Genomic DNA, 12,983 nt, shown 5'->3' with positions numbered 1-12,983 from the left:
CACTCATTTATTGATAGCTTTGACCTAATGTAGGGAAAATACAATTGAGACAATATTATCCTAGTTTGGAAATTGATCTGAAAAAGCAAATTATACTGCTTTTTAAAAATCAGTGTGTGTTAGTTTTTCTCTTAAATATTTTGGTAGTTTTCCATTAAATGGAATTGTAAAAAGGTAATAACTTGTATCTGAAGCAAGGGAAAATACTGATTATATAAAGCTTTATATCATATGTGGTAGCATTTCTCTTGTATGACAGTAATCTAGCCTGCAACATCTACTTGCAGTTTTGAAATTAACCTGTAATTTAGTCTTCACCCCAAATGACAAAAATTCAAATGACTCTGTGGGGTGCCGGAAGATGCACTGTAAACAGGGCTTAGTAAGGGGATACGGTGGAGTTCCGTCAGGATAGGCTCATTTTCACTGTGGCAGTATTGTAGTGGAATTAATGCTTCTTCATGATAGTTTACTTTTTAGTACAGTTTAAAACCTTAATCTAGATAAAATGGTAATTCAGTCTAGGGCAACATAACATTTGTATAATGAACCAAAATGTTAGGGCTTCAATGGAAAATTTTAAAAGGCTTTCTTCCTTTTGAAAACTGTTGCACATGTGAGAGAAATGTGTTTTCTCCACAAAGATTGTCACTGTTATTGCTACTTGTACTTTGGTCCATGTCTCTAACCATGCTTCTTTTTTTAATACATTTCATACTTTCTTTTCAAAAATCTTTAATTTCTTATTCCATATTACACCACCTTATTAGGTTAAACAAACAACATTGCTTTTAATAGAGCATAATGTATAATTAGATGTACTCAACTGAAAGGGGGGAGAGTCCAGGGACCTGATGACAGTGCCTTTCTCTGTTTACCTGGTGGCCTTAGGCTAATCAGTCAATCTCCAGATGCCTTAATTTCCTCATCTATTTAAAAATAAAGGAAGATGGCAAGTAGAATTGGATCACATAATCTCTACAGCTTTTTCAAGGTCTTAATAATTTCTCATAGTGTCATTTTCCAAGAGAAATAGTAGGTTTTGAGGACACACAAGAATGTGTTTCCACACTCTTATTTAATAAACTGACTTAATGAAAATATCTTTTTATTTTAATTAATTAACCACATAAGAGAAGCTTCGATTTTATAATTGGAAATAATTTTTAAAAGCTTACCCTCTTATGAAAAGCTTTTAAAGAGTTCTAGAATTCACCAACCCTAAGAATATCCTAGGTTTAGCAACAGTAAGTTTCTATATGTATGAATCCTAAAGTTACTTCTTCCTGGGATTTCCTTGTGGCACAGTGGTTAGGAATCCGCCTGCTAATGCAGGGGACATGGGTTTAAGCCCTGGTCCAGGAAGGTCCCACATACTGCGGAGCAACTAAGCCCGTGCGCCACAACTACTGAAGCCCGAGTGCCTAGAGCCCGTGCTCTGCAACAAGAGAAGCCACAGCAATGAGAAGCCCACGCACTACAACGAAGAGTAGCTCCTGCTCACCACAACTAGAGAAAGCCCACGCGCAACGACAAAGACCCAACGCAGCCAAAAGTAAATTAAAAAGAAAAAAAGTTATTTCCTCCTTATCTGGAGAGGCAGCAGTATGAAACATATGATGAGAAAGGTGAAAGTGCTTGAAAAGTTCTTGATGACTGTTGATGGACATTTAATAAATTTTCCCAAATCTGGAATTATTGAGGACCATAAACACAAAGTAGTTGGAAAAAATATTTGACAGTAGTCCTTGTTTTTAGAATAATGCATTCTTATAGCAATTTATATATAATCTGAGAGAATACCTTCATCTTTTGGACTTTTTAATAAGTACCATTTAGCAAGCAAAATAATAAAAGTTGAAGCAGGGAAAACAGGGAACCACTAATGATGTCTGTACTCTGAACATTGACTTTTATGTAAGGATTGTTTCTTGTATTTTTTTTTTTTCCAATTTGGCTTCGTGGTATTCCACCTTAAATAAAACTCACTCGTGTACCTTTTGACTGGTCATTGTATAGCTCTCAAATTAATTAGATATATTTTATTCATTGTTAATATTTTGATGTTTCCAAGGGATGACTTACCTACTGCTCTTGAAGTCACGATTGACTGCTATAAAAAGTATAAAATACTACCAAGGATTCATGATGTCCTATGTAAACTGATAGAGAAAGGCGAGACTGATCTAATTCAGAAAGGTTAGTCACCTTCTAATTCGTTTGTGTTGTTAGTTTTCTTTTTTCCCCTCTTGCTTATTTAATCTTAATGTGTTGCTGTGAAGAGAGAATTGAACAAGAAGGCAGGCACATCCAGAGAAACTTTGTTACACTTCTGAGTTGAAAAATATCAGGTAGATTTTTAACATTATAAATGTACTTGATTTTAGTAACTTCATTTTGAAAAGTCACCCCTCTTGTTTTTTTTGTGTGTGTGTGTGGTACGCGGGCCTCTCACTGTTGTGGCCTCTCCCGTTGCGGAGCACTGGCTCCGGACGCGCAGGCTCAGCAGCCATGGCTCACGGGCCTAGCCACTCCGTGGCATGTGGGATCTTCCCGGACCGGGGCACGAACCCATGTCCCCTGCATCGGCAGGTGGACTCTCAACCACTGCGCCACCAGGGAAGCCCCCCTCTGTTATTTTTTGGTCCGCTTCTTGATGATCTGCCTTTGTGAGATTTTCAGCCTTATCCTCACCAGTTCTCTTTTAAGCTAGTCACAGGTACTTAATGTCATAAATGTATGCTGTTACATAATGAATGTGACAGAAAATTGGTTGATTTAGCTATAACCTTTAAGTTATTCTAAATATTTGTTTTAAAGTTTTCTTGTATTTGTTCAGAACTCTTCAAGTGATATAGTTAGTCTATATTTTGTCTTCTAATATATTTTCTTCTCTCCTCTCTAGCAATGGACTTTGTGAGCCAAGAACAAGGTGAAATGACTATGCTGTATGATCTCTTCTTTGCCTTCCTACAAACAGGAAATTACAAAGAGGCCAAGAAGATCATTGAGGTATGATTTTAACTCCACTGTTCTAATTGTACAGCTATTTAGACTCTTAATTAGAATATGTTTACAAATTTTAACCTTTAATTACACATGTTCTGATTCATGTTAATATAATTCAGTCTCAGTAATGTGGGGTGAGAGGGAGAGACTCGGCCAGCTTCTTTATTGTATATAATTGCACTTCAGAAAAGGCAGCCTGGTTGTATATTGAATTTGTTTCTTCACTTTGTTAAATTCACTGTTATATATCAAAATGATATTTGCATATTAAATCTTGGATTGTGGAACAATTAAACTGGCATTCCTGTGTGTAAAATTGCTAATCCTCTTTGCCAAGGAATTCTTTGTTCTTAAAAGCAGTGGAATTTAATTTGCTGCAGACCATGCTCAGATTTATTTGTAATGCTTGTCTATAAGTTAATCAGCCAAACAAGTGCTGTCTGCAGGTGTTTGGCATTTAATTTAAAATTTCTTCTTTTTTTTCACTGTGGTAAGCAGCTTACGGGAAATGGTAGGTGACAGACCTGGGCTATTTAGGATTAGTATATTTTAACCTAGGCTTGATTGAAATTTTGCTTACTGAAATTGATAAGTCAAAGGGCAACGATAAAGTCTGTCCAAATTGTGATTAATTTCACTATTAAACAATTCTGTATCTCCTAAAAAAATCATTTCAGAGAAGATGGACCCATCGCCTTAAGAAATATTACTTTTAATGTGAGTAAAATAAACTTGTGAATACATCAGTAATCATTTTTCTCTCAGATATACTTTACTGTTACTCCATGTCTTTTCCCAAAAGTGCCCATGGTGGATGAGACATAAAGGTGGTGTTTGGCCTCCTTGTTTTTATGTTGATGACTGCTTATAATGGATTTGAAAATAGAGGCACACATCCCAGAAAATTATTAGTTTCTCTTGACATTTTTCAAAGAAAAGTCTAGTATGAAAAAGGACTGTGAAATTAATTCAGAACTTTCTTATATTTCTATCTGTCTTTAACTCAATCTGTCCTCCTGTCGGAGGGAAGTGTGGAGTATGCTGTCTTGGACAGGTGCTTCTATAGCTCGAGTAGTTCATTTGTATTTTCTAGAAAATGTTATAAATTCTCTCATTGAAAGTGCACGGTGTATGTATCTGAAAATGAGAGAAGCTGTCTGCCTGTTGAGTTCTGTACTCTGTATGCATGTTATCAGTATTAGTAAGGCACTGATCAGAGCAGAAATAAAGCTCAGGTATTCAGATAATAGTGATTAGAGGTTCTACAGCAGGAAATCATGTGCCTCTCTTTGTGTAATAAGCAAGACATAATAGGAAGCACAAAAGGCATGAGTGGGTTCTCCTTCTGACATCTACTTGCTAGTGTGATAATAAATAAGTTACTAAACCTTTCTAAGCTTCCTCATCTCTAAAAGGGAATATAGTATCTTTCTTTAAGATTCAATCACATAATGTATGTAAAGCAGCTTGCATGTTTCCTGGATTATGGTAGTAATCAATATTATTAATTCTCTTTGCCCCTTAAAGGTAGAGATTGTGTTTTCTTCATCCCACATAATTCACAGTATGATGCTTAGCATAAGGTGCATGTTTGTCACATGAATAGGCGAGAGGAGGCTGCATCTTAATTACTTTAAAGCTTTGCCAATGTACAACATCATTGAGTGTAATCATTTAGGAATGGCTGTCTACTGATGGCACAGTTTTTATAGTGAATGTGTACAGAATTGCTTAAAGGATACAGAATAGCTTTACAGAATCCCTCTGCAGTACTCTAGGGTAGGACAGCAGGGTGTGCAATATATGGAAATATACTGAAGCACGTTTTTAGGGTTTTTTTTGTTTTTTTTAATGGTTAGTTGGAATTGAATTAAAGTGGGAACTTGATTTTTTTACTATTAAAATTCAAGACCTGGAGTTCTCTCTTGTGGTTTTCTAAGGATGATTGGAAATATTAAAAGTAATGAAAATTAATAAACTAGGACTGTATCACCATATGAAAGAATATTATAAATACTGAGGAACATTTTTATTATTCCCCAAAACACAATAGTGTCTCATCAATGGGTAGATTCACTAGAGTTGAATTTCCAAAGCAAAATATACAATAAAGCTTCTTTGTATTTGAAACACTGTGGGAGATAAGATAAACCAAGTCATACAAATGGTCTCATTAAGTAAAGAAAGAGACAAGATTCAGTGTATAATATGACCTGTGCTTTTAAAATGAGTTGGTATACATACATGTATATAATACGTTTTAACATAGTTTTATATTTTAATTCTACCCATGGATTATTGCAGGAGGGTGGAATTATAGCTGGCATTTTGCTATATACTTTTCTGTATTTTCTGAGTTTTCAGTAATGAGCATATGTATTCTTATTGTATATATACTCAGAAAGAGTGTTATTTTCTAGTAAAAGAGAGAGAAAAGTAAATAAGACTTACATCCACCCTCAAGGAGCTAATGTGAGATTAATACATGAAGATAATGTCTATATAAGACTGAGAAGTGTTGACTGCTGTAAGAAAAATACAAATAGTTCTGAGAGTTCAAGAGAGAAAGTTACTCCCAGTGTAGGAAATTAGGTAAGACTTTATTGAGAAAATGGGGTTTAGGGTGTGGCTTGATGGATGTGGTAAGTACTGTTAACGTTTGGGAGTTTGATAGTGTTGGGCAATGTATTTAAGATATTAGAGGTAGAACAAAGAAGTAGAAAAGGGAAGTCTCTAAGTAGTTCCTTTTTTTTCTCCAGCTTCATTGAGATACAAGTGACATTTAACATTGTATAAGTTTAAGGTGTACAACCTGTTGGTTTGATGTACTTATATATTGCAAAATGATTATCACTGTAGTGTTAGTTAACACCTCCATTACCTCATGTAATTACCATTTCTTTTTTGTGGTGAGAACATTTAAGATCTACTCTTAGCATCTTTCAAGTATATGAGAGTGTGTGTGTGTGTGTGTACGTGCACGCTGTATTATTAAGTATAACTGCCATGTTGTACGTTAGATCCCCAGTACCTGTTCGTCTTAGAACTGGAAGTTTGTACCATTTGACCAACATCTCCCCATTTCTCCCCACCCCAAGACGCTGGCAACCACCATTCTATGCACTGTTTTTAGGAGTTCAGCTTTTTTAGATTTCACATGTAAGGGATATCATACAGTTTTTCCATATCTCTGTCTGACTTATTTTCCTTAGCATAATGCTTTCATGGTCCATCTTCATTGTTGCAAATGGCAGAATTTCTTTCTCACGGCTGAATAGTGTGTGTGGTGTGTGTGTGCGCGTGTGTGTATGACTTGCAAATATTTTCTCTCATTTCATAGGTTGCCTTTTAATTTTGTTGATTGTTTCTCTTGCTGTACAGAAGCTTTTTAGTTTGATGTAGTCCCACTTATTTATTTTTGCTTTTTTCACTTATGCTTTTGTGTCTTATCCAAAAAATTGTTGCCAAGACCAGTATCAGGGAGCTTTTCCCCTGTGTTTTGTTCTGGGAGATTTATGATTTCAGGCTTTATGTTAAAGTCTTTAATCCATTGCAAGTTAATTTTTGTAAGTGGTGAAAGATAGGGGTTTAATTTTATTCTACTGCATGTGATTATCTAGTTTTCCCAATACCATTTATTAAAGAGACTATCCTTTTCCTGTTGAGTATTCTTGGCTCCCTTGTCAAATATTAGTTGACTATATATGTGAAGGTTTATTTCTGATTCTGTTCCATTGGTCTTTGCTTCTGTTTTTATTCCAGTACCATTCTGTTTGATTATTATAGCTTTGTAGTGTAGTTTTAGGAAGAGTGATGCCTCCAGCTTTGTTCTTTTTCAGGGCTGCTTTGGCTATTTGTGATCTTTTGTGGTTCCATACAAATTTTAGGATTTGTTTTTCTATTTCTGTGAAAAATGCCATTCAGAATTTTGATAGGGATTTCACTGACTCTATAGATAGCTTTGGATAGTATAGACATTTTAACAATATTAATTCTTCTGATCCATGAACACGGGGTACTTTTTCATTTATTTATGTCTTCAGTTTCTTTCATCAAAGTCTTATAGTTTTCAGTGTACAGATCTTTCACAACCTTGGTTAAATTTATTCCTAGGTTGTTTTTTTTTTAATCATTTTGCTCATCTTGTGAATGGTATTTTATTTTTTTCAGATATTCTGCTAGTGGATAGAAACGAAACTGATTTCTATATGTTGATTTTGTATCCTGCAACTTTACTGAATCCGTTGATTAGTTCTAATAGTTTTTTGGTGGAGTCTTTAGGATTTTCTGCATATAATATCTTGTCATCTGCAAACAAAGTTTTATTTCTTTCTGATTTCTTAAATAGTTCTTTCATCCCGGGGTATAGGATTTATAGGAAGTATTTTGTAAGGGTAGATTGTTCCCAGAGACCCTTCAATATCAGAATAAGCAGGCTTGAGTTCATGCAGAAGACAGTGAACGCTCAGCAGTGTTAGAAAGAAATTTATACTAGCAGAAGAATGTGTGATGGATGAAAGGGGGTTGGGGACAGTGAGATTAATAGTATCTGAATTAGGATAGTGGTTGTAGGGGTTTTGTTGTTGTTGTTGTTTGCGGTACGCAGCCCTCTCACTGTTGTGGCCTCTCCTGTTGCGGAGCACAGGCTCCAGACGCGCAGGCTCAGCGGCCATGGCTCACGGGCCTAGCCGCTCCGCGGCATGTGGGATCTTCCCGGACCAGGGCACGAGCCTGCGTCCCCTGCATTGGCAGGTGGACTCTCAACCACTGCGCCACCAGGGAAGCCCTGTTGTAGGGATTTTTAAGACACTTTACTCAGTCATCTCAAATGATATCTAATAATTGAAGGATAGTGACCTTAGCAGAAGGTATGGTGAATTAACAGAGGCATAATATCATCTAAGCTCTGACTTGAGAGAAACTAAGCTCTAACTTAGATCTGATACAGCATCTCCCATCATGAACCCTTATAAGTTGGCATTGGCAGATTTCGTCACCTAAAACTTACTGGATGAAGTCCTTTAACTAAGGTGGTTGATAATATTCGAATGGCTTCCCAGTTTGACCAATTTCCCCTCCTTCTGTCCCTCCCTCCTGCCCTTCAATAAATAATTATGACTCACATCTTACAGTCTTGTTCTAAAGATAGACCTTAAAAAGATGAATCCATAAAATGCAATAATTGCTGTAACAGAAAGTGCTGTAGAAAGCATCTGTTTCAGACTAGATCTTTCTGAGGAAGTGATATTTGGGATGAGAACTAAAGGATGAACTGGGAGCCAGCCACATAAAGAATGGGAGCAAAAGCATTTCACTTAGAGGGCACTGTCTGTGCAAAGGCCTGAGAAATTTTGTTATGTTTTTATAGATGGTACCTCTTTTATGGTTCATAGTAGCAAAGATTTGGACTAAAACTCAGGCCTCCTGAGTTCTAGTCGCATGCTTTTTTGCTAGAAATTATGAAAAAATAGAGTGGTATTTCTTTGTTTTAAAAAAAAAAAATGACTTCATTCTTTCGGCCAAGTGTCTTTTAAGGTACTTCATTCACCTCCCAGGAAGGAAGTGTTGCAGGTCATTTAAATAAATTAACAGTTTAGATCATTCATTTTGTGTATTAAGACTGGAGGTTAAGTCCAGGGAGAGATGATAAAAACAAGTACAAAAAGTTAAATAATGACATGAAATGTTAAGTAACCATATTAAAGGTTTCTATAAAGCAGTATATTATTTAATTTTATTCTTAACCCTTTGAGCAGTTCAGTAATCACTTACTGATTGCCTGCCATGTGCCAGGCACTAAGTTCTCAGGATACAAACACAAAGATGAGTAAGAGTCTGCTTTAAACTTATTTAGCATTTCTTTTTCTAACCTCATCCCTTGAGGTTCAAACCTAGATTACAAGTTAACCAATATTGGTAACATTTTTATACTTCTCAAATGATTTTCATGTACATCTTCACGTGAGCCTCACATAACAACTAATTAGGGCAATGAAACTTCATTCAGTTCAGGGTGTGAGTGTGGAGCTTATTTAGTTAGTAGTAGTCATGGAATTTGAAATCACGTCCTGATTTCACATTTTCTGTTGGTTCCCTTACACCATTTCTACCTCCATGATCTCTCTCTTTTAAAAATTGAGATAGGATATAACATTTCATAAGTTGAAGGTGTAGGACGTGCTTATTTGATATATTTATGTATTTCAATACAACCTCCATGATCTCTCGACCCTTAATATCTGAACCACCAAAACAACTTATCGTTGCTCCAAACTTACTCTTTCTTGACTTTTCCCTCTCGTCTTATCTGCTATTACCCTTCCATCACACTTCAGCCAGAGTAAATTTGCTGTCTTCTCAGGAGGCAAAACTCTTCTTTTTATGTCTCTGCCTTTAGGACCAAAAGTTTGGATTACAGCAATCTCCCAACCTTTGTTCCTCTTCCCTTTGTTCTTTAATAGATCAAATTCAGGGTTTTATCCTAATTTGCCTTCCTTAATAAGCCAGAATGGATCTTATATATAAAGAAGGGATTTTAGAGATAGTTTCCCCCTCCAGCCCTAGAATTTCAAGAGATGTCAGTTCTCAGGCAAATTCATACCCCTCTTCCATGAGTTAGTTTACTTAGTATTTTCTGTAACACCTGGATCATATTTAGTTAATGATAGTTAAACTGTTAGTTTGACTTGCTCAGACATATTTTCCTCCTTACTAGACCATGGTCCTTAAGTCTGTCTCTGGAGATTTTACAGAAAAGGACAATTATTGAAAGGTTTAATAATTTCCATGATACCCCTTTTTCTCCTTGCTCTCCTGGCTATGGGGATAAGTAATTGCGTTATTGCTGTTTTTGTTTGTCCCATATACCTCATGCACTTGATTTTCCTCCTACTACTCCAGCTAAAGGACATGAAGCCAGAGTAGTTGTTTGTTTTCTATTTTCCATTTCTAGCAGTAATGGTAAGAAAACTCAGAGCAGGTAAAAATCACTATTTTAGTTAAATTTAAAATGATTGCCTTTGAGATAGAGTTTGAAGTAGAAGAATCTTCATCTGTTTTCACTTTAAAGGTAATAATTACTTGATACCTATTTTCACTAGTGTACATTGAAGCCTATTATGCTAACAGATTTACATCAAGGTAATATAATGAAATTAATGAAAATTATTTTTTTATTTTGGATTACTTTTTTTCTTATACAAGTGAACCTAGTACTGAATTGGAACTGCACACAGAGTGTTTTGAAGCACAGTAACCCAGGTGGAAACAAACATGCTGTATTTTGGTTTGGGGAAGTTGTTTGTTTGTATTTTTGCTTGCATTGGGTCTTCGTTGCTGCGTGCGGGCTTTCTCTAGCTGTGGCAAGTGGTGGCTACTCTTCATTGCAGGCTTCTCATTGAGGTGGCTTCTCTTGTTGCAGAGCACGGGCTCTAGGCGCATGGGCTCAGGAGTTGCGGCGCACGGGCTCTAGGGCACACGGGCTTCAGTAGTTGTGGTGCATGGGCTTAGTTGCTCTGTGGCATGTGGCATCTTCCCGGATCAGGCATCAAACACATGTCCCCTCCATTGGCAGGTGGATTCTTAACCCCTGCGCCATCAGGGAAGTCCCTTTTTTTTTTTTAATTACAGTAATTACTTTATCCTCACTTTCTATTAAATAGATTGTATGTAACAAAAACAGGAAAAATTAAGAGTTGAGTTCATTGTTTTAATTAAGCAGTAACTGGTTTTGGATAAGTTACATTTAGCATCCCAATTAAAATTCTATTCTTCTGCATGTTTTATTACGTTTTTCATTTTTACTTTAAATTTGCAATGTTTAAAATTCAATAAGATGTTAACAGATAAGCCAGAAATGTAGACTATTACAGAAGCCTAGGAGATTTAGTTAATCTGACCTAGATGTTGTTTTGATGATTGAGATTTATTTTTGAAAACAGTTCTCAATTTCAAAATGAAGCACACAACTGCCGTATAAGTCAGTTGTCCTGCCAGTGACAGGCAGATTAATCAGCCACAAAAAGGAAGAGTTTGCCATAAAAGTTGTGCTAGTCAGATCATTGGCATTTGGATGAGACATAATATTGAAAGTTATAAGTGAATGTAGCTCTTGCATTTTGCCATGTTCTAAAGAGGATTATCTAGTATTTTTTCAAGGGCTTTTTGTATACATTTGATGTTGGCTTCATTTTCAATGTAATGCATGTGAAACAAAACAGATAATGTGAGAAAATACTTGAGTAGAAATTGTGTACAAATGTAAATATTAATGGTGTTTGAGAATATAGATCAACAGTTAATTATTCAACATATATTTCGTGTATCGCAAAATGTGGGTACTTGCACAGTTAGAATGAGAACACTTATACAACTTCTTCTGTACCAATTTTTCTGTCATTCTACCAAAGCTCTGAGATGTTAGTTCTTGTGTCAGTTTTTAATTTAACATTGTACAATACTATTTTTTAAAGTTTATTTAATTTATTTTTGACTGCATTGGGTCTTCGTTGCTGTGCACAAGCTTTCTCTAGTTGCAGCGAGTGGGGGCTATTCTTCGTTGTGGTGCGCGGGCTTCTCATTGCGGTGGCTTCTCTTGTTGCGGAGCACGGGCTCTAGGTGCATGGGCTTCAGTAGTTAGAGCACGCGGGCTCAGTAGTTGTGGTGTGCAGGCTCTAGAGCGCAGCCTCAGTAGTTGTGGTGCACGGGCCTAGTTGCTCCGCGGCATGTGGGATCTTCCCGGACCAGGGCTCAAACCTATGTCCCGTGCATTAGCAGGTGGATTCTTAACCACTGCACCACCAGGGAAGTCCCTACAATACTATTTTTAAGAAATAAAAAGTAATGAGGGGGCTTCCCTGGTGGCACAGTGGTTGAGAGTCCGCCTGCCAATGCAGGAGACACGGGTTCGTGCTCCAGTCCAGGAAGATCCCACATGCCGCGGAGCGGCTGGGCCCGTGAGCCATGGCCGCTGAGCCTGCGCGTCCAGAGCCCGTGCTCCGCAACGGGAGAGGCCACAACAGTGAGAGGCCCGCGTTCCACACACACAAAAAAAAAGTAATGAGGACTTATAAATAAGAGATCAGATGTGAGGGTTGCCTGGTGTCGTCCACAAAACTGAGTGGAGAAAGCAGTAAATGTACGTCCTCTGGACTGGAGCAACCAGGGTAATGAGTATGTTGTTTTCTTATCATAATGCTGGGAAATGTAGTCTTTAATAGGGAAGCCCTATTACAGATGATGAAAATACTGGAAGTAGAGTGACAGATCCTTGGAATTATATGTGAAGTGGTTTGTCTTTTATTTCAGTATCCAGAATTGTAAAGTAATTGTTTTGAAGCCAGAGTTATTGACTAAACCTTAGTAATTCCTAATTGAGGCTATAACACACATCGCAATTACTGAAATAAACTAAGACTATGAACTAATTTTAAGTACTTAGCTTGTTTTTAGTACTTAGCTCTTTAAACGTTTAGTTTTAGATACTAGGCAAATGTGTGGTAATCAATACTTTTATCACTGATTTTTACAAAGCATGTTTCTTTAAAAGCCATTGGTTTTATCATTGTGACAATTGTTAATAAGTCAACATAACATATTAATAGTTTTTGCTTCCTGAATCTATTGGGATCTCTGAAGGGGGGTGTGTGTGTGTGTGTGTGTGTGTGTGTTTAATTTGACATATTTTGGAGTTTTTTAGTCCATCATTTCAAGGTTTCTTTTTGAGCTACAGAAAGCTTAGCCATTTTTAATAATTAAAGATTTATGGAATGAAAATTGACCTACAAAGTAACGTTTTGAAATAACCTGAATCTTCTAGACACTGGTTAAGTATAGTTTGTTCTAATCCTAAAGGTCTTTGATAACTGTGGGATTAAGTTATAGGTTTCTTTTAGTATATACATTTGTCAGGGAGGAAGCAGGGTCATTAGAAGGAAAACTATTTTGTCTTTGAGGGAAAATTAACATTTAGCTAA

General features: G+C 36.5%; 1 protein-coding gene across 1 annotated transcript in view; it reads left to right on the top strand.

Annotated features, from left to right (window-relative positions):
- The window catches only part of LRPPRC (leucine rich pentatricopeptide repeat containing), a 105,607-nt gene that overhangs the window by 58,592 nt on the left and 34,032 nt on the right, over positions 1–12,983 (top strand). Inside the window, exons 24-25 of the mRNA XM_024753499.1 lie at positions 2,075–2,199; positions 2,906–3,012. Of these exons, the coding sequence (XP_024609267.1) occupies positions 2,075–2,199; positions 2,906–3,012 (232 nt within the window). The remainder of the gene's footprint in view (positions 1–2,074; positions 2,200–2,905; positions 3,013–12,983) is intronic.

This window comes from Neophocaena asiaeorientalis, unplaced genomic scaffold, assembly GCF_003031525.2.
Source record: "Neophocaena asiaeorientalis asiaeorientalis breed wild unplaced genomic scaffold, Neophocaena_asiaeorientalis_V1.1 scaffold171, whole genome shotgun sequence".
NCBI lineage: Eukaryota > Metazoa > Chordata > Mammalia > Artiodactyla > Phocoenidae > Neophocaena > Neophocaena asiaeorientalis.
This window is presented reverse-complemented; position numbering and strand designations above follow the sequence as displayed.